Source organism: Aulonocara sp. 'chitande type north' Nkhata Bay, linkage group LG17 (genome assembly GCF_057382095.1).
Source record: "Aulonocara sp. 'chitande type north' Nkhata Bay isolate Kocher_YH1m ecotype deep benthic linkage group LG17, A_spYH_male_GT1.1, whole genome shotgun sequence".
Taxonomy (NCBI): domain Eukaryota; kingdom Metazoa; phylum Chordata; class Actinopteri; order Cichliformes; family Cichlidae; genus Aulonocara; species Aulonocara sp. 'chitande type north' Nkhata Bay.
The window spans coordinates 10090232-10110613 of record NC_141360.1 but is presented as its reverse complement, the minus strand read 5'-3'; the positions used below and the strand labels follow the sequence as shown (position 1 = coordinate 10110613).

The 20382-nt window shown below is 41.8% G+C and overlaps 2 protein-coding genes across 3 annotated transcripts in view; both read left to right on the top strand.

Moving 5' to 3' along the window:
* fndc7b (fibronectin type III domain containing 7b) overlaps window positions 1-8520 on the top strand; it is a 35108-nt gene extending 26588 nt beyond the window's left edge. The window contains exons 43-59 of the mRNA XM_086269903.1: window positions 93-303; window positions 621-881; window positions 1055-1315; window positions 1441-1701; window positions 2118-2378; window positions 2606-2866; window positions 2977-3234; window positions 3410-3673; window positions 3816-4076; window positions 4670-4930; window positions 5159-5419; window positions 5517-5774; window positions 5963-6223; window positions 6347-6634; window positions 7080-7316; window positions 7528-7593; window positions 7686-8520. Of these exons, the coding sequence (XP_086126029.1) occupies window positions 93-303; window positions 621-881; window positions 1055-1315; window positions 1441-1701; window positions 2118-2378; window positions 2606-2866; window positions 2977-3234; window positions 3410-3673; window positions 3816-4076; window positions 4670-4930; window positions 5159-5419; window positions 5517-5774; window positions 5963-6223; window positions 6347-6634; window positions 7080-7316; window positions 7528-7593; window positions 7686-7978 (4224 nt within the window). The 3' untranslated portion in view covers window positions 7979-8520. The remainder of the gene's footprint in view (window positions 1-92; window positions 304-620; window positions 882-1054; window positions 1316-1440; window positions 1702-2117; window positions 2379-2605; window positions 2867-2976; window positions 3235-3409; window positions 3674-3815; window positions 4077-4669; window positions 4931-5158; window positions 5420-5516; window positions 5775-5962; window positions 6224-6346; window positions 6635-7079; window positions 7317-7527; window positions 7594-7685) is intronic.
* Window positions 8521-12367: 3847 nt separating this feature from the next.
* Window positions 12368-20311, top strand: henmt1 (HEN methyltransferase 1). Of its 2 annotated transcripts, XM_086269087.1 has the most exons (9): window positions 12368-12525; window positions 12776-12888; window positions 16687-16821; window positions 16954-17136; window positions 17244-17430; window positions 18233-18395; window positions 18498-18582; window positions 18692-18849; window positions 20151-20311. In XM_086269087.1, exons 1-9 carry the CDS (start codon window positions 12442-12444, stop codon window positions 20258-20260), a joined length of 1218 nt encoding a protein of 405 aa, XP_086125213.1. In that variant the 5' UTR covers window positions 12368-12441; the 3' UTR covers window positions 20261-20311. The 2 variants fall into 2 exon arrangements, with proteins under 2 accessions (XP_086125213.1, XP_086125215.1); XM_086269089.1 differs by lacking the exon at window positions 12368-12525 and having other exon boundaries at window positions 12776-12892.
* Window positions 20312-20382: the final 71 nt, after the last annotated feature.

The window sequence follows — 20382 nt, the reverse complement described above, 5'->3', positions numbered from 1 at the left end:
CCTTCTTGAAGGACATTCAAAGTAAGAATGCTATCTTGATTTCTGATGAGGATTGAATTGTATGATTGAATTGTACTGTAATATTTTCTAAGGTGGGATCACTGGCCTGGAATGCCAGTGAAACTGCAGAGTTTTACATCGTGACTGCAGAGAACAACATTGGCCACAAAGTGCAGCTCAGTACCAATGATACCTGGACTTACATTTCTGAGTTCCACTGTGGTCAGGAATACTTCCTGTCTGTTCAGGCGGCAGATTCAGTGTGCACAAGCCGCCCCAGCCCACCTTTAAGTCTTACATCAGGTAAAATCCGGTTTATACTTGGAAAAATTTGTCTTCAAGCCAGTAAGTAAAAGGGCAATGCATATATTATATTTCTTTGCAAAAATGCACGATAACCGTAAAAACAATTGTACATAAAGGATTTTATGTTGTAAAATGCATCATTTCTTACATATACTAAGGAACTGTAATTGACAACGAGTGGTAAAACAATTTTTATTGCCGGTCAGTTAAACGTGATTTTTACAGGCAGACCTGGAGTCATTGAAATATGTGCTGTTAAAATGGAAATGAGACCCTTTTTTTCTAATCCAGTCTTTTCTCCTTTCGTCCCAAAGAGCCCTGTTCACCCACCGGTATCTCCAGCTTCATGAACTGCATCTCCAACATTGCTGTGGTGTCGTGGACTGGCTCGGCTGGTGCAGAGTACTACATTGCCAAAGTTAGGACGGAAGATGGACAGTCTTCGAGCTGCTGGTCTGACAGCGACCAATGTGCCATGCCCAATGTCCTCTGTGGACAGAAATACACAGTGACTGTGGTGGCCTCAAACAGGAAGTGTAGCTCTGATCCCAGTAAAGGTGACCCACTGCGATCAGGTGAGGACAAATCAGTATTTTTGCTACGCTGTTATTTTTACTCTGAAAATAGAAAGTGTGTAAATAATTCAAAGACAGATCTAATTTAAGTCTTTTTTAAATGTAGTTCTGTGTTCATTTAAAATGTATACTTAAATGAGTTTCAATTTCCTATTCTTCACACTTTTATCTAGTTCCTTGTGTTCCGACTAATGTGGAAGTGAAGATGGTTTGCTCCAAAAATCAGGCTGTTGTGTCCTGGAGTGCTAGCAATGGGGCTCTTTCTTACAAAGTGACAGCAAAGAGCACAGTGGGGTCCATGTCCATCTGCCAGACTGCAGGCCCAAGGTGCACTTTGACCAATCTGATGTGCGGACATGACTATTCTGTCCAGGTGGTGGCAGAGGATGAAACCTGCTCAAGTCTGCCCAGCCCAGCTATAACTTTCCATTCAGGTAAAACAGTGAGATTTTAAATGAATCTCCTTTGGACTGTGTGATGTTCATGATGTCAGTGTGTCATAGATTTATTGCTCTTAGCATGTGCAAGTACTCAAAGTGTTACTCCCTTCTTTTGTCAGTTCCCTGCACACCCAACATTGGCACAGTGATTCTGGACTGCTTCACCAACTCAGCCCTCTTGGACTGGGCCTACGCTGAGGGTGCCTTGTATTACAATGCAACAGCACACTCATCCAGTGGCCATGTTTCCACCTGCAGCTCCAACATCACCAACTGTGAGCTGCCAGGCTTACAGTGTGGTCAGATCTATGACGTGATCACTGTGGCCTCAAATTATGAGTGCAGCAGCCCTCCCAGCTCCACACTCCAGGTGGAATCAGGTAAAAATGCAATAAAAATAAGTTAAAATTGTGAGGCAATGATTTGCTGTAGTGTACCACTTATTTGGTAGTTTCACAGTAATTTCAAACTGGCGGAAAACATATTTTTTTGGCATATTTCAACTTCTAGGGGGGCATAAACAAATGCAAAACTCAGTATTGCGGGAGTTTAGTTGGGTCGCTTACTAGTGCAAACTACATGTCATTTTTTAGGGACCTGAAGATGTTATTAAGTTTTCCATTATAAAATTATTAGGTTTTTAGGTATAAAAGCCTTGATGAAGCTTAAGGAGCTGTTATGTTATCTGAGTCAGAAGTGTAAGCACCTAGAAATGGAGCTAGGGTTGCAGCTAGCCACTATCATTACACTTACTACCTCCTCATTGAGCTATTTCACTTTGTCCTTCAACCACCAGTGCCTTGTCCTCCCGAGGATGTTGTGCATGTACTGGATTGCTCTACTAACACAGCTGTGGTGGAATGGCAGGCCAGCAGAGGGGCGGACTACTACATTGTCCAAGCCGCCGGCGTGGAAGAAGATGAAACGAGTTGCGAGACAATGTCACAGTCCTGCATCCTCGCAGACCTCTTATGTGGCTTCACCTACAACATCAGCGTGATTGCTGTTAATGATGTGTGCAATGTGTCAAAGAGTGACACACAGCAGATGCAAGCAGGTACAATAGGGAATGTTCATGTCTGACAGCCAGTTACGACATGCTAAGTCCATAATTTTCTTAAATAGGAAAATAAAAATACATAATGTTTTTGTGATTGTTTAAATATACTACTGAACAATCTAATATTTACACACAGATGTTGTTACTACTAGTTATTATCATTGAAAAGGTCTGTATGTGATCATTGCATCTGTACTAATCGTTCTTTCCCTGTGTTTTTGCAGTGCCCTGCATACCACACCTAGTGGAGGCCGGGGTTGTTTGTGAGTCTGGTGCTGTGGCAGTGTCTTGGGAGCCAAGTAAAGGAGCATTATCCTACACGGTAGTTGCCCAGGGCTGCGGTGGCTACGCTTCAGTTTGCAACAGCAACGACTCAACCTGCCTGCTCGGTGACGTGCTGTGCGGCCTCAACTACTCGATCACTGTTACTGCTTCAGATGACACATGTAACAGCACTGAAAGCTCTGCTGTGGAGATCAACACAGGTTAGAAGATTTCATTTATCAAAATATGATGGATTTTTTAAAAAGAAATCATGAATATATAGTATATTAGAGTGCAATTAATATTCTTCTGTATTCACATTTGTCTTTAGTGCCATGTGTGCCTCAGAAAGTAAGAGCTGAGATGGTGTGCAGGAATGACACAGGAGTGGTATCATGGGAAGAAGGGGAGGGTGTGTCCATCTACAAGGTCCAGGCTTTTGGACCTGATGGTCACAAGTCAGAGTGCGACACAACTGAAAGCAGTTGCAAGCTACCCAGCATGCACTGTGGCCAGCTCTACAACCTGACAGTTACAGCTCAGGATGGACGCTGTGATAACAGCCGAGCCCACCTCAGCCTGCAGTCAGGTAGGTGGGAACTACTGTGTGTGTGTGTGATCTGTGTTTTAAGATGTCTTTAAAGCTTAGCCAATGATAGTAATGATGAAAAAAATGATTGTATGTTGTTGACATGTCAGTTGTCTTACTGCTCATATCATACCTCATACCTCAGCAATGCTTAATTCATCTTTTTCTTTCACAGTGCCATGTAAGCCAACCAGCGTGAAAGCTTCTTTACGATGCCACTCAAACTCTGCTGCAGTGACATGGGAGGGGGCCAGCGGAGCTCTCCTATATACTGCAGTGGGTGTTACAGCAGATGGCCGTTACAGGGCTGAGTGTAACAACACTATGACCTTCTGTGATCTGAGTGAGCTGCAGTGTGGGCAGACCTACAATGTTAGCATGTTCAGCCAGGATGAGTCCTGTTCCAGTTTGGAGGGCAACAAAGCTTACGTACGAACAGGTATCAAAAGCAGCGGAGGCTCAGACATGAACTCAGTGTAACAGCTTGTGACTTTATACAATCTACATACAGATGGCAGGCTTAATAATTTATCTGAGTAGTTTAAAAATACTCAAACAACTTGTGTCTCTGCCACCCTCAGCGCCTTGTCCACCACAGAATGTGGTTGTTGGTGCACAATGCGGAGCAGGTTCCATGGTTGTGTCCTGGTCCCCCAACCCTGATGCCCAGTACTTCCACGTGGCTGCAGTGAGCAACACTGGGGCGAGACTCTACTGTAACTCTACTGGAAATAGCTGCACTCTAAATAATCTACCCTGTGGACAGAGCTACAACATCACTGTGCTGTCTATAAGAGATGGTTGCCAGAGCAAACCGAGCGCTGTGGTGGAGTCTTCTTCAGGTAAACTTTTCTTATAAATACAAAATGTACTGATGTGCTGGAGACGTGATACACTTTCTTCATGTCTTTGTTCCATAAATAAGACCCCAAATATGAGACGGTGTATTAATCTGGAAAGCAAAACAGCTGCAAATATCAATCTGATAATAAATATTTGTTAGTTTATTTCATCTTTAAAATCAAGGCTTAAGATCTGAATTATGACAACAGCTGGACCATCAGGTGCAAAAGCCAGCAAACCATGTATGTAACATTTCTTTAGAGATGGTGTTATAGAGAGTTTCCAGATGTGGGAAGTGGGAGGAGTCCCGGCGCATAACTGCAGTTCAACATGTTGAAATAAGAAGCTGAGCTTATGGTGCCAGTGAACATCTGTAGATGATTAAATATATATATATTACATTTACCATGCGCATTAATGTTTTGCCTGATCTTCGGCTTAAGCCACAGATTTTTCACAGGATGTTAACCGGTGGGTGCTACTGGAAGTTTAGAAATAGATATGCTTTCCATCATTTTTTCTTTTATGTTGAATTAAATGTGGATCTCCTCTGGAGCAACTTGCTCATTATTTTGCCTTTCACCTTTAATAGCTCCATGCATACCCAGGAACATTAAGGGTAGTCTGGACTGCATATCAAACAGTGCCTGGGTGACGTGGGACGACTCGATGGGAGCAACCAGTTACTTTGTGCTGGCCCGAGCAGCCAATGGTTACAACTCCAGCTGCACTACCACCTCATCTCCCTGTAAAGTCCAGGATTTGAACTGTGGGACACTTTACACCTTTAAGCTCAAGGCTATCAACAAGCACTGCAGCAGTATTGACAATGCCACCTTTGAGCTTGAGACAGGTATTTAGCAGGAATCTCTGCACTCTGGATCCCTCTCTGTTAAGTGTGTGGTGTTTTGTGTGTTTTTGTGAGGTTTCTGCAAAGTATTTTGACCACTGACATCTCTGGGTGAGGCCTGCTATCTATATCTTTTCAGCTTGTTTTCAGCTGTTTTATCATTTGTGACAGATTAGACATTGGAAAGGATTTTTCCTTTTTCTAATTATTGGTTTGAATTCTTTTCTGTAGGTCCTTGCACTCTAACATCCATCAGTGCAATGAGCCAATGCAACAGTGACACCATCCTAGTTGAATGGAAGGTGACTGCAGGGACACCAGTCTATGTGGTCACAGCTGAAGGTGATGACAACTCTGTTGTTACCTGTAACAGTACCTCCACTTCATGTGTACTCCAGAATGTTCACTGCGGCATGCACTACAGCGTCATAGTAGCAACTTCCTCTGATAAGTGCAGCAGCCTCAGAAGCCCTCCAAAGAAGATCCAAACAGGTATTCTTCAGCTTCCCAGATTTGTCTGCTAAACTACAGTAGAGTTTCAGTACAAACACCCACAGAGATTTGAATCAGATAACTCTGTCTTCTTTAGCACCTTGCGTCCCAGCCAATGTAACAGTGGTGCCATCGTGCAAGGACGCTGGGGCCAAAGTGAGATGGGCGGACTCTCTGGTGCCCACATCATACCAGCTGATAGCCACAACTCGAGATGGACACGTGGCAACCTGCAACACCTCAGTGAACAACTGCTCTTTGGTTGATCTTCACTGTGGTCAGCTGTACAATTTAAGCATCACTGCCAGAGGGGAGAACTGTACCAGCTATCCCAGCAGTTCATCCTTTAAAACAGGTACAAATAACTGATCAGTTATTTTCTGTCATCTTATTGAGCTTTACTTCTTCAAGTCTTTTGATTAGTTTGTGTTACTGAAAAGGGTATCCTGTTTTTTAGATTCAACATTTCTAAAAAACTGCGTTTAGAAATTGGGCTGCATGCTACGTTCCCCTAACAGGAATCCTCTCTCTCCTTCCTATCAGTGCCCTGTGCGCCCTCTGATATCGCGGTGGATATTGACTGTCAGACCAACTCGGCTGCCATGTCGTGGAACAAAAGCACGGGTGCTGTGGAGTATTTTAGCTTTGCACAATCCACGAATGGAGTCGCCCTGTTCTGTAACAGCAGCAATCCCTCCTGCACCTTCAAAGGGCTGGAGTGCGGTGGCGTTTACAATTTCTCTGTGACAGCCTCTAACAGCATCTGCAACAGCTCATTCAGCTCACCTCTGCAGGCCGGAGCAGGTAAGTCAAACATTTATATTTAACCACAAGTTTGGGGGAAAAAAGTGTTTAATGTGTTTCTACTCCTACATTTATGGTCAATTTGCAGTGTTATTGATAAAATGCTTCTTCCTTCTTCTTCAGTCCCGTGCCCTCCTTCTCGTGTGAATGTCCGTATGCAGAGGATAGACAGGTTATACTGGGCCATGATATCATGGAGCAAAGTTACATGTCCTGATGTTGATTATTTGGCGGAAATCAGCGGTCAGATTGAAAACAACCCACAAGCCTTGATGACTGTCTCTTCTTATTGGCTACCCAGGCCATACTTTGAATTTCCAGTGCCTTGTAGCACTGCTTTTAACATCACAGTGCGTGCCAAGAACTCAGCTGGTATCGGCAAGCCATCGAGTCCCATTACTGCACTAACAGGTAACTTTCTGTTCTCATTTGTAGACTTTAAATGGAACAGGATGTGTTTTTGCATGGATGTTTATGCAAATGCAGATGGCTGCAGTTCCCTGGTTCTGCTGGAGGTCTCTTCCTATTAAAAGGGAGTTTTTCCTTCCCACTGTTGCCAAAGTGCATGTTCATAGGGGGATTGTTTGATTGTTGGGGGTTTTCTGTGTTATTGTAAGGTCTTTACAATATAATGCACTTTGAGGCAATTATTTGTGACTTGGCGCTATATAAATTAAATTAAACTGATTTATTTTGAATTAAACTAAACTTATACCATAATGTCAGCCTCAAGTTATAGCGATTTATACATCAAATGCAATAATAACAAAAGCCTGACATTACAGTATAGATAAAATTTTAACTGTAGCATTACCCTTTCCTTCGGTTAACAGCATTTTCACTGTTTCCTTCCCAGCCCCGTGTGCTCCACAGAGTGTGATGTACACTGGCAACAGGCAGTCTGCTGTCCTATTCTGGAATGCTTCAGTGTTTGCTACCAGTTACACGGTCTACAACGTATCGAGAGGAACCCGTGTAAAACTATGCAACACCACCGAACTTTCCTGCCAGCTAACCGACTTCGATCCTAATGCAACTATAGTGACAGCTAGCAATGCTGTAGGGGAGAGCAATCCCAGCCAAAACATTACAGGTCAGACAGACAGCAGTGGTCTGCAGCCTGCACGCAACTTAGGAAAACAGATTTAAATGTTTCTACACTCCTTTGTGTTTTATGTAATTCTTTATAACTTTGTATAATGCCACTAAAAATTAAATGTGGTTGGTTCTTTTTCTATATATTGCTATTTAACACAACCCTCTTTGAGACATTTTCTTACGAGTGCTTTCCGCATCTTCCTCAGGTCCAGTGACAACTCGCAGAAGAAGAGACCTGGAATTTGTTCAGTTCTATGCCAGTTTAGAAGAGGGTTAGTCTGTTTGTATTGGTGTAAAACAGCATCAAGATAGTGTTGCTCATGTAATCAATCAGCTGTCACTCACTTCCCTCTGTCTCCGTTAGATCTTGAAATCCCAGAGGTGCTGACATTAACAGTAACTGGAGTTTCTTTGCATGTGAGTTGGACGACAGTGACGGGTGCCACCGAGTACACACTTATGATTGAGGAGGAGCAGATAAAGGGAAAAGCCAGCAAGCCGGCGAGAGTTCGAAGAGTGGAAGGTGACTCTTACACAGAGACTGATCTCAAACCCCAGACCACCTACTGCGTCAGGGTGGCAGCCAAAAATGCCATCAACCAAAGCAGCTACTCCCAGTCCAAGTGCAGAAACACTGATGCTCTAGTGGGCTCTTAGTGACACACACACACATGCACGCATACACACAAATTCACTTAAATAGACACTGGAATAAACAGAAATACTATCATATGCCACTTTGTAGCATCCATAACACAACTCATGCTGGTTTGATCGTACACATACTTTAGGAAGATAATTGTGAAAAGGAAGTAATCACACATACAAAGTCATGATAAAATTATGTTTCTTAAATGTCACAAAGAGATGCTGATCAAACCTAACAACCACTTATAGATTTAAATGCTTCTGAATTTTCTGTGGGAGTAGTTTGTATATTTGCATAAATGTAGCTCTGCTGAAATTATACAGTATTTATCAAAAACATGCTTATATTTTTGGGGTAGGTTATTCGATTCTCTGCATGATTGATGAAAAATGTAGTGTAAACAAATAAAATGGTAATTTATAAAGCTATATTTGTAAAGCCATGCAATATCTGATCTTTTTGATGTACTATGTGACTTCTCAGATTGTAAACACGCCGACAGATGCTTTTGAACAATCCCAGAAATTAAAGAATAAAAAAAAGGTTGAAAACACACAAAACAAATCTAATCTGGAGTTTCATTTTTTCCAACTTGGAAAGCACACCATCTTTTAACTCTGAAGCTTTACATATCAGGGCCTGTGCAAGTCTGAAGATTATTTTAGAACAACTTCAGATAAACAACAGAAGACATTACATTATGTCACTATTTATTCAAAAAATGCTAATCCAAATTACAGAAGTAATCTGTATTTTCTCATACTCAAAATCAGAGGTCTTCACTGGGATTTATGCACTGACAGGCAGATACATGGATAGCTTTAACACTTAGAACAACCAGGAGGGTCATTTTGACCTTAAGTAGAATTTGATTTGGGCCCCCCGCCAGCACCAGTCCCGCCCACCTCAGCACCACTAGTATTATCTATAGTTTGTTCATGCTTTATCATTTGTGCGTTAAACATCAAACACAACTATTATCATAACTTACTAGTGTGCTGGAAGGAAATCAAGACAATGTATGATTCCTGTTCATGTGCCTCACAGCTGTTCCGTATTTCCCAAATGTGGTAAAGCGCAGTGATATACTGTGAAAGGAAATGATGCAACTGAAGCCTGGCAGCATCTGGTATATACAGTGGGGCAAAAAAGTATTTAGTCAGCTACCGATTGTGCAAGTTCCCCCACCTAAAATGATGACAGAGGTCAGTAATTTGCACCAGAGGTACACTTCAACTGTGAGAGACAGAATGTGAAAAAAAAAAATCCATGAATCCACATGGTAGGATTTGTAAAGAATTTATTCGTAAATCAGGGTGGAAAATAAGTATTTGGTCAATAACAAAAATACAACTCAATACTTTGTAACATAACCTTTGTTGGCAATAACAGAGGTCAAACGTTTACTATAGGTCTTTACCAGGTTTGCACACACAGTAGCTGGTATTTTGGCCCATTCCTCCATGCAGATCTTCTCGAGAGCAGTGATGTTTTGGGGCTGTTGCCGAGCAACACGGACTTTCAACTCCCGCCACAGATTTTCTATGGGGTTGAGGTCTGGAGACTGGCTAGGCCACTCCAGGACTTTCAAATGCTTCTTACGGAGCCACTCCTTTGTTGCCCGGGCGGTGTGTTTTGGATCATTGTCATGTTGGAAGACCCAGCCTCGTTTCATCTTCAAAGTTCTCACTGATGGAAGGAGGTTTTGGCTCAAAATCTCACGATACATGGCCCCATTCATTCTGTCCTTAACACGGATCAGTCGTCCTGTCCCCTTGGCAGAAAAACAGCCCCATAGCATGATGTTTCCACCCCCATGCTTCACAGTAGGTATGGTGTTCTTGGGATGCAACTCAGTATTCTTCTTCCTCCAAACACGACGAGTTGAGTTTATAGCAAAAAGTTCTACTTTGGTTTCATCTGACCACATGACATTCTCCCAATCCTCTGCTGTATCATCCATGTGCTCTCTGGCAAACTTCAGACGGGCCTGGACATGCACTGGCTTCAGCAGCGGAACACGTCTGGCACTGCGGGATTTGATTCCCTGCCGTTGTAGTGTGTTACTGATGGTGACCTTTGTTACTTTGGTCCCAGCTCTCTGCAGGTCATTCACCAGGTCCCCCCGTGTGGTTCTGGGATCTTTGCTCACCGTTCTCATGATCATTTTGACCCCACGGGATGAGATCTTGCGTGGAGCCCCAGATCGAGGGAGATTATCAGTGGTCTTGTATGTCTTCCATTTTCTGATGATTGCTCCCACAGTTGATTTTTTCACACCAAGCTGCTTGCCTATTGTAGATTCACTCTTCCCAGTCTGGTGCAGGTCTACAATACTTTTCCTGGTGTCCTTCGAAAGCTCTTTGGTCTTGGCCATGGCGGAGTTTGGAGTCTGACTGTTTGAGGCTGTGGACAGGTGTCTTTTATACAGATGATGAGTTCAAACAGGTGCCATTCATACAGGTAACGAGTGGGGGACAGAAAAGCTTCTTACAGAAGACGTTACAGGTCTGTGAGAGCCAGAGATTTTCCTTGTTTGAGCTGACCAAATACTTATTTTCCACCCTGATTTACGAATAAATTCTTTACAAATCCTACCATGTGGATTCATGGATTTTTTTTTCACATTCTGTCTCTCACAGTTGAAGTGTACCTCTGGTGCAAATTACTGACCTCTGTCATCATTTTAAGTGGGGGAACTTGCACAATCGGTGGCTGACTAAATACTTTTTTGCCCCACTGTATGAAGCTTTGGTCATTTGGATAAACTGGCCTAGAGGGACAGACCACTGTGTATTATGTAAAGCCCCACAGCACAATGAGCATATAATAAACCTCACAAGTCTATTTTTGGGTTTCAAAACTTTCAAAATGAAATGTTCTGAATGCTGTGATAAAACAGTTTCTGTTTAAATAAATTATTTCAGTGTAAAACTGGGACTGTGTGACACCTCAGTTGTCTGAGGTGATCCTGACGGATCAGAACTAACTGATAATTAAGGACAGTCAAGTTTTATCATATGAACAACAGTATGTTACCTGAAAGTATTCAAACACTGTATTACGAATTCTTGTCTCTGTGGGAAAGTTGCATTCACTATATGTGTTTAGGGGTTTTCGTGGCTGCAGTGAGTGATGCTGCAAGCAGTGTTTTAAGAGAGAGATAGAAATAAAATGGTCTTCTTGTTTGGATTTTGCAAGTCCACAAGACCTCAAGTCAGTAAGAGAAAAGCACCCTCTGCAGTACAGCCCATGCAGCAGTCCATTGTCCATAGCACAATCCATTTTCACACAGGAATACACCATAACACAAATATTTTTTATACACATGCTGTATGTCTCTTACTGGATATTTAAGTATCGTTTTGTTTTTAATGGGCATATGGAAGCATGGTTATTTTCATATTTCCATAAAATGTTAACCTCTCTGATAGTTTTTTTTTATTTTTTATTTTTACATTGAATACTGAAAATTCTTGATAATACATCTATCTCTGCCTGGCATGCCCCCCTATAATATTGGTATATGTTTAACACACACAAAATATACATTTATCAAACTGGTTTGTGTGACATTTCAAGCGCTCTTTGGGGCCCCCTTCTGGTGTTGGAATCCCATTTGCAATTCATTTGCTCGGATTAATAAGGTGCTCCACACTCTTCTTCACTCTGCAACCCATTTGGTTCTCCACCCGTTCCACCACACACTGCTCTGCTTAGCTATGGCTCAATGCGACCCTGCAGTACTTTTTAACCTTTTATCGTTATATATTTAACTGGAGCTTTGCAAAAGGTTGTCAACAGCCAAAGAAGAGCTTTGAATTTCCTTTGAGAAGCCTGGAGAACTGTTAATGACAACAGCTTATAGAAATCACAAAACAAGACTGCCTAAGAGAGTTCAGGCAGAAAAAAAGTGGTCATATCCATCCAAATATTGACATTCTGGCTTGTTAGACTTGTACAAACTCAATTTATGCCTTAGACTGTATTAGCATGTATGTGTGTATGTTTTTTCTATTTTCCATAGCAAAATGTAAAGAAATGCAGGTTGGCTCAAGGCTTTTGCACAATACGGGATATATTTGTGGTGGAAAATGGACATTTGTATTACTACATAATTGCTTTGCTTATATTATGTGGAGTAGAAGCAAAAATATTTAAAAATAAGTCATATATTTTACTTTCAAAGACATGCTCAAGCCTGCTGAAGCCTCGATTAAGCTTTAAGGGATTTTTCCAAAGCCAACAATTATTAATTTAATATAAAAAAAAAAAAATTTTGACCAGTTGGATGCACTTCCACAACTCTACCACTTTTGAAGCCATGTGTTGCCGATATATTTTAAATAATGTAAGAACAGAACCATCTTTGCTCACCCTCCCCTCCCCCCAAAAACGCTCCAGACTCGATAACAACAGCGCCCTCTGGTGGCCGGCGGGCGGGGTTACAGGACTCTAAGACGAGACAAAGATGGATCTGACGTTCAGTCCGCCGCTTCACAAGCAGAGACATCAATTTGTCGTCGATTTTGTCAAGAGGAACAAACCTAAAAAGGTCGCTAATGTCTTCGTGAAAAATACATTTTTTAAAACTTTAGCTTAAAAGCAAGAATTTCGTTTAGCGACGTTTGACTACACCAAAGCTAATTATGTTAGCAAACATTTTCACCAAACCAATTAAGTTAGCTACTATAGTGCATAATAAACTACGTTGCCTTGGCTTTTCTTAACGCTTTGGGTTCACTGTATTTACAATTTCTTATTAAATTTCTTTAACCGAGAGTCTGCGCTGTGCCTTTGTCCAGGTGGTGGACTTGGGCTGCGGTGAGTGTACCCTCCTCAAAATGCTCAAGTTTCACCACGAAATTGAACTTCTGGTTGGAGTGGACGTGAACGGTGCCAAAGTCAAGAAAAGGATGTATGTATGTATGTATGTCTGTTCACGCAAATGGTGAGAGTTAAGATTAGACTGCGGGGTTAAAGTAATTTAAAGTGTATTCTTTGGCGAATCTTGTGCATCAGTGCACCAACATATATTCCTCTTAACATGTTAACGGAGACAACAGGTCTGTCTAGGCTATGTCGAGATTTTTCATTTCGTTTTATAAAATAATCCCGTCCACACTTAAACTCAAAAATGAAGGAAAACGCTGCTATGAACATGCCAAAGCAACAGGTGGCGATATATTCCTAACAGTGTAGAAATGTTGGCCAATCAGAAGTCTAGAAGCCTCGGTGGGAAATAGTAAACAAGGATGGGGCATAGAAGCAGAACCGAGTCGTATGTGTGGAGGGACAGTAACTGTGTGTATATGTAAGCATTTAACCACTGCAGAGAGTACAATTAACAGTATTATAGAAATTCATTTCACCGAAACGTCTGTGAAGGTTCTCAGTCATCCAGGTCATCGTTGTCAAAGGAGCTTGCGAAGAAAAGCGTCTGGACTTCTTTAAGTTGCTTGAAGACGTTTCACCTCTCATCCGAGAAGCTTCTTCAGTTCTAAGGTCAAATGGTGGAGAGTCCCAGATATAAACCTAGTGGGAGTAACCCCCCACAGAGGGACAAAAGGACCCCCTGATGATCCTCTAATCGCCTGAGCCAAGGTGTGAAACTGGGCGTGGGTCCCAATCAGCCAGAGTTTCGGGTGTGTTCATTGTGAAACCTGGCCCCACCTTAGACTCAGCAGTCCATCTGCATCTTAAGGATAAAGGACACTCTTTCGAGGATGCCAATGTTCACATTTTGGACAGAGAGGACAGATGGTTTGAAAGAGGAGTGAAAGCCATCTATGTCCACTGTGAGCGACCATCTTTGAACAGAGGCGGGGGTTTACGACACCAACTCTCTGCCATCTATAATCCAGTTTTGAGATCCCTTCCCAGACGCCTTAACGCCCACTCACATCCTGGGCCATCTGACCTCAGGAATTCGCATGATAAGGTGGGGCCAGGTTTCACAATGAACATACCCGAAACTCTGGCTGATTGGGACCCACACCCAGTTTCACACCTTGGCTCAGGCGATTAGAGGATCATCAGGGGGTCCTTTTGTCCCTCTGTGGGGGGTTACTCCCACTAGGTTATATCTGGGACTCTCCACCATTTGACCTTAGAACTGAAGAAGCTTCTCGGATGAGAGGTGAAACGTCTTCAAGCAACTTAAAGAAGTCCAGACGCTTTTCTTTGCAAGCTCCTTTGACTATTTCACCGAAACAATAACGTGGCGCACATTGTGACGTCAAAAAGGCGCACATCTTTGACGCTGCATTTTCTCCGTTTTTCTTGTCCACACATAAATGCAAAAACGGAGTTTTCAAAAATATCCACCCTGGCCGGAGTTTTTAAAAATCTCCATTTTCAGTGACCGAAAACGCTGTTTACGTGTGGACGCAAGGTGCAAACGCATAGAAAAATCTGCGTTTTCAAAAATACCCGGGTACGTGTGGACGTAGCCTAGACCTTTGCAAAAAAAATTGACTGAAACGACTTTATGAGATCACTAAAATATTTCTGTAGAGTAAATATCCTTAGAGTGGGTATTTAATTTGGTAAAATTTGTTATCACAAACTACAAGATGAAGGTTTGATCGACGTTTTTGAGGCTTTGGATGTCTTCAGGCCTGTGAGTCAGCTGCTTTCAAAGAGTCCTGTTGGTTATATCGTAACATTGCTGATTTTCACAAATCCCCACCTCTTGCATTTGTCTTAAATAAAATGATAAGTACGTAGTGTAAAACTAACACTGAAACTAATAAAAACCAAACAAAAGCTAAACATTTTTAAATGATAAAAACTCGACTTGTACAGGGAGTGCAGAATTATTAGGCAAGTTGTATTTTTGAGGAATAATGTTATTATTGAACAACAACCATGTTCTCAATGAACCCAAAAAACTCATTAATATCAAAGCTGAATGTTTTTGGAAGTAGTTTTTAGTTTTAGCTATTTTAGGGGGATATCTGTGTGTGCAGGTGACTATTACTGTGCACAATTATTAGGCAACTTAACAAAAAACAAATATATACCCATTTCAATTATTTATTTTTACCAGTGAAACCAATATAACATCTCCACATTCACAAATATACATTTCTGACATTCAAAAACAAATCAGCGACCAATATAGCCACCTTTCTTTGCAAGGACACTCAAAAGCCTGCCATCCATGGATTCTGTCAGTGTTTTGATCTGTTCACCATCAACATTGCGTGCAGCAGCAACCACAGCCTCCCAGACACTGTTCAGAGAGGTGTACTGTTTTCCCTCCTTGTAAATCTCACATTTGATGATGGACCACAGGTTCTCAATGGGGTTCAGATCAGGTGAACAAGGAGGCCATGTCATTAGTTTTACTTCTTTTATACCCTTTCTTGCCAGCCACGCTGTGGAGTACTTGGACGCGTGTGATGGAGCATTGTCCTGCATGAAAATCATGTTTTTCTTGAAGGATGCAGACTTCTTCCTGTACCACTGCTTGAAGAAGGTGTCTTCCAGAAACTGGCAGTAGGACTGGGAGTTGAGCTTGACTCCATCCTCAACCCGAAAAGGCCCCACAAGCTCATCTTTGATGATACCAGCCCAAACCAGTACTCCACCTCCACCTTGCTGGCGTCGGACTGGAGCTCTCTGCCCTTTACCAATCCAGCCACGGGCCCATCCATCTGGCCCATCAAGACTCACTCTCATTTCATCAGTCCATAAAACCTTAGAAAAATCAGTCTTGAGATATTTGTTGGCCCAGTCTTGACGTTTCAGCTTGTGTGTCTTGTTCAGTGGTGGTCGTCTTTCAGCCTTTCTTACCTTGGCCATGTCTCTGAGTATTGCACACCTTGTGCTTTTGGGCACTCCAGTGATGTTGCAGCTCTGAAATATGGCCAAACTGGTGGCAAGTGGCATCTTGGCAGCTGCACGCTTGACTTTTCTCAGTTCATGGGCAGTTATTTTGTGCCTTGGTTTTTCCACACGCTTCTTGTGACCCTGTTGACTATTTTGAATGAAACGCTTGATTGTTCGATGATCACGCTTCAGAAGCTTTGCAATTTTGAGACTGCTGCATCCCTCTGCAAGATATCTCACTATCTTTGACTTTTCTGAGCCTGTCAAGTCCTTCTTTTGACCCATTTTGCCAAAGGAAAGGACGTTGCCTAATAATTATGCACACCTGATATAGGGTGTTGATGTCATTAGACCACACCCCTTCTCATTACAGAGATGCACATCACCTAATATGCTTAATTGGTAGTAGGCTTTCGAGCCTATACAGCTTGGAGTAAGACAACATGCATGAAGAGGATGATGTGGACAAAATACTCATTTGCCTAATAATTCTGCACTCCCTGTATAAGAAAATCTTCTCTATTCTGGCCCAGTCAACATTCAGCATTCGCTGACATTGTCTGCTTCCATCTGCTTCCTTTTGACTGAGTCCTCTGGGACCTCAGAACATTTAAAAAACACTAATTAAAGCAGAAATGGAAAACAGTGTGACATCAGTGAGAACAAATCAAGTGACGGTCATAAAGATTGGAATGATTAAAAAAACAACAAAAAAACCCCGCCTCTGAGACGGGAGACCAGTTAAGTTTAACTTTAAAAACTGGTTGAAAGTTAGTAATTTAAAATGATCTTAAAGTCTTGCTCTGATTATTGTCTTCAATAAAGATGAAAGCACCAGGCAGCACAGTAATGTGCAGGCTCTGCTTGAATGTTTCTTTAGGCATGGATTAGCTCCTATATCAACTGACTACCTGGAGCCAAGTTACGATCAGCTGTGCGTTGAGCTGTACCAGGGCTCAGTGACCCAAAAAGACGCCCGCTTCAAAGGATTTGATCTGGTCACCAGTATAGAGCTGTAAGCTGCTGCATTCTCCTCACTCTTTTGCGTTCTGTTCATTATTACAAATGTTTTTTCTTTCTTTGCTTTTATGCTCGTCACTCTGTGCTGCTTCTTGTAACTGTGTTTTCTATCTGTCTGTGTGTGCAGCATTGAGCACCTCACTCCTGCTGATGTGGAGCTCTTCTCTGAGGTGGTATTTGGTTACATGACCCCAAAGATGGTCATCATCAGCACCCCAAACTCTGAGTTCAACATCTTCATGCCTGGAGTGTCCTGTTACAGGCACAGCGACCACAAATTTGAATGGACCAGAGCAGAGTTTAGATCCTGGTACATTAACTTTTTTTTAGTCATGCAAATAAATTCATCCTGAAACACTGTAGGAACCTATCCCCTACTGAGCATACAACACAAATTTAAACTGCATCCCTTCTCAGGGCTATGAAGGTGTGTTTGGACTACGGCTATGAGGTGGAGTTCACTGGTGTTGGAAAAGCCCCACAGGGCCAACAGGAGGCAGTTGGGTTCTGTACCCAGATCGGTGTGTTTTACCAGCTCGGGGGGAGAGATTGCTGCAAGACGTTGCTCGTCAACGATGCAGAGGATTTGTTTCCATATACATTGGTAAGTATATTTCAATATTAGTACAAATGGAAAAAGCTAATTATTTCTGTAGTACAAACAAAAAGCATTAGTGATAGTGCTGTGGTATTTGTGTTTTCACTAGCATTTCCTGAGCTGCTACTATTGGAATTATGCACTATTAATATTATTAGCTGCTGCAGCTGGTCTTTTTGATTTATGTGATCATCGATTCATACTGCCATCTGGTAAACAGGAAACAGCTGTAACCCATGTCTTCAGTCCTGTCAAGTCTTTTAAGCCTTGTCTCCCATTGTCCTCTAACTTATTTGTCTACTGAAACATCCTCTGTGTTTTCTGGGTCATGCCAGAAGGGAGGGATGGATGGATAGATACATAGATCTTTTTTTATTTGCATTTTTGATGAAAATGTACATGTGAAAATATTTGATGAATGCACATTAGTTACTTCCTCATCAGTTTTTATTAATTAGTCATTCCAGTGATTTGAATACACCTAGCAAACCAGAGGTAAAAGCAATATTTGATGATGCAGTAGATTGCTTTTAAACTGGTATGAAATGACAGTATTTACCGCCCTCTGCTGGTGGCTGCTTAAAATTGCAAACAGCTGGACATACATGTAACACCAGCGTGATTAATAGTGATTAAGCAAAAATTACATTTCTATACCTCTCTAATAATAACTTTGTGGTATTAATCAACAGCATTAGAGCTTTTATCCTGAATATATGCTTCCCCAGGTTTCTGTTTCATACAGGTTTCTGTGATGCTGCCTGCTTCCTTTGACTTTTGACCTGTGCTTTTTCCTCTGCTCTGTCAGCTTTACAGAGTAAACTACCCCAGCCTGTGCGACAACAACATCTTGCGCAGGGTTCTGGTGAGTGAAGTGCTGTACGGGGCAGAAAAACTAAAGAATAGATGGATGGAGGAACAGGCCGACGGGATATGTGATGCAGTTGCACTGTGTCAAACTGAGGGAGGAGGTGAGGAATTCCTGTCAGATGAAGCAGACAGGGTGAAAAGCATTGTTTTATCATCTTATTTAAACACGTTTGTTTAAAATGCACCAAACTGTATACCTACAGCATGTGCAGAGGAGATGAAAGATTTAATGGAATGGAGTGGTGCATCAGACAGTGCTGAAAAACAGGGGTCCTGTACATCATGCAGGTGAGCTTCCTCAGGAGGATGCCAGTATGTGGTATTAAGGAGAGGCAGCATCTCCCAGCGTTTTATTTTATGAGTTTTTCTTTATTGACCTTTTTGTGTGTACTAATAGGATTGTGGCTGTACCACTGGATGTGCTGTGGTCCTGCTGTCCTAAAGTCAGTGTGCTAAGTGGAAGCCTTGGTAATCTCAAACATCTGCTGATGGATGAGCCGAACATTAAACTGAGCCAGGATAGCTCTGCTGTGCTAATAAATCACTGGGAACAAGGTATTGTTTGATTCATTTTCTTTGTGCTTCACTAAACGTTTGAAGTGGTTTTTAGATTGTGTTAATTTTTCTGTGAATATGAATATTTTCTTCATTCGTTGATGTAAGTTTGACTCTAATCATCTCGTGCTGCATAATAATGAATGTAAAAGAGTCTGGCTTAAGTCCAAAATTAAAATCTGATGTTTTTCATCATTGACCTGTCTCATATGCACTGGTGCATATCAGACAATTAGCAAGGCTAATGGAGGCTCAAGTTGATGTGGCACAAATAGAGCCTCAGGTCTTGTGCTGACAAACAACCCTCTGTAAATGAATCTGCTGTCTCAAGCAAATGCGTGTTATGTACCGTACTGTGTGAAAATCCAGAGCCACACCTTATTTCTTTATATTTTACTTCCAAGGAGCCAGACTTTCTTTTACATTTTTAAAGTGGTCTTGAGGAATAGTTCTCCAAGCTTTCTGACGGTCTTTCAAAGTTATTCTTCGGACATTGGCTCCTTTCCCCCCCACTCATTCAAGTTCTGAACTGTGAATCATTCAAGCATCAAAAAGGCACCTAACTCAAGGGATGAACCAGTGTTGTCTAATAAAAAGGCACAACAAGACAGCTTGATAAAGAAACTTAAGTTAATAAATTTAATTACAAAAATTGTTATTAATTTGTATCTCTAGGCACTTTATTATTAGCAGTCAGTCACAAAAACATGCCCTCCTCTCATTTTCTGTAGTTAAATCTATGAAAAATGCCAAAGATAACACAAGTTGAAGAATAAAGGTGCCAAATATTGATTTTAAAGCTCAGTAGAAGTCCACAAACTGTATTTACCGTATTTCCATGTATGTTTCTACAGATTTCCCATCTTCCTAGCATAATATAGAGAAAGGAGGGTGGCTCAAAACTTTTGCACTTACTCGATTAAGTCAGAACACACATGTCAAGCCTCGATGAAATAATCCTATGGATGGCCAGAAACTGTTCTCCACCCCTTTGCATAACTCATACTGACTAAAACTTCAATAGTGTCAGCAGTGACAGTATTAAGTGTATTTGTGTGGAAGGGTATTGCAGCCTTCCACACAAATGCAGTACTAAGAGGTTGTGCAGCAGAGATCATCAACTTGTATTCACTGCTCACAAGAATCATTTTAGCCACATTGACCACAGAGTGCTTTGCTCACTTCCCTTTCACAGCTCACATGCATCGTCAGCTAACCATGCAGCTTGTCATTGCAGTTCTTGTGTTCGTTGCATGAATGTTTCTGTGTTTGTGACTGTGACGCTTCATTGGGATTCTCAGACCAGGAAGAAAAGGAAGATGACTACAATTTGGATGACAGTGGGTATCCAGAGGCCAGTCTGCACAGCCACAGTGCTGAGCAAGAGGAAGACTGGGAGGAAAATGATTGATGTGGAGGATGTTTTCCAGGTATATGTCAGTGTGATTACTGAGTTCATAATAAATATGAGAAAAACTTCAGATTGTCATTACTGCACCGTCTACACACATCAAAAGGACAAAAGCACAGGCT

Excerpts from the sequence above, each read along its gene's own strand:
- henmt1 (XM_086269087.1), top strand. The coding sequence starts at position 12,442 with ATGGATCTGACGTTCAGTCCGCCGCTTCACAAGCAGAGACATCAATTT. Across the intron at positions 17,137-17,243 it reads AGAGCAGAGTTTAGATCCTG|GGCTATGAAGGTGTGTTTGG; the intron begins GTACATTAACTT and ends ATCCCTTCTCAG. Across the intron at positions 17,431-18,232 it reads ATTTGTTTCCATATACATTG|CTTTACAGAGTAAACTACCC; the intron begins GTAAGTATATTT and ends CTGCTCTGTCAG.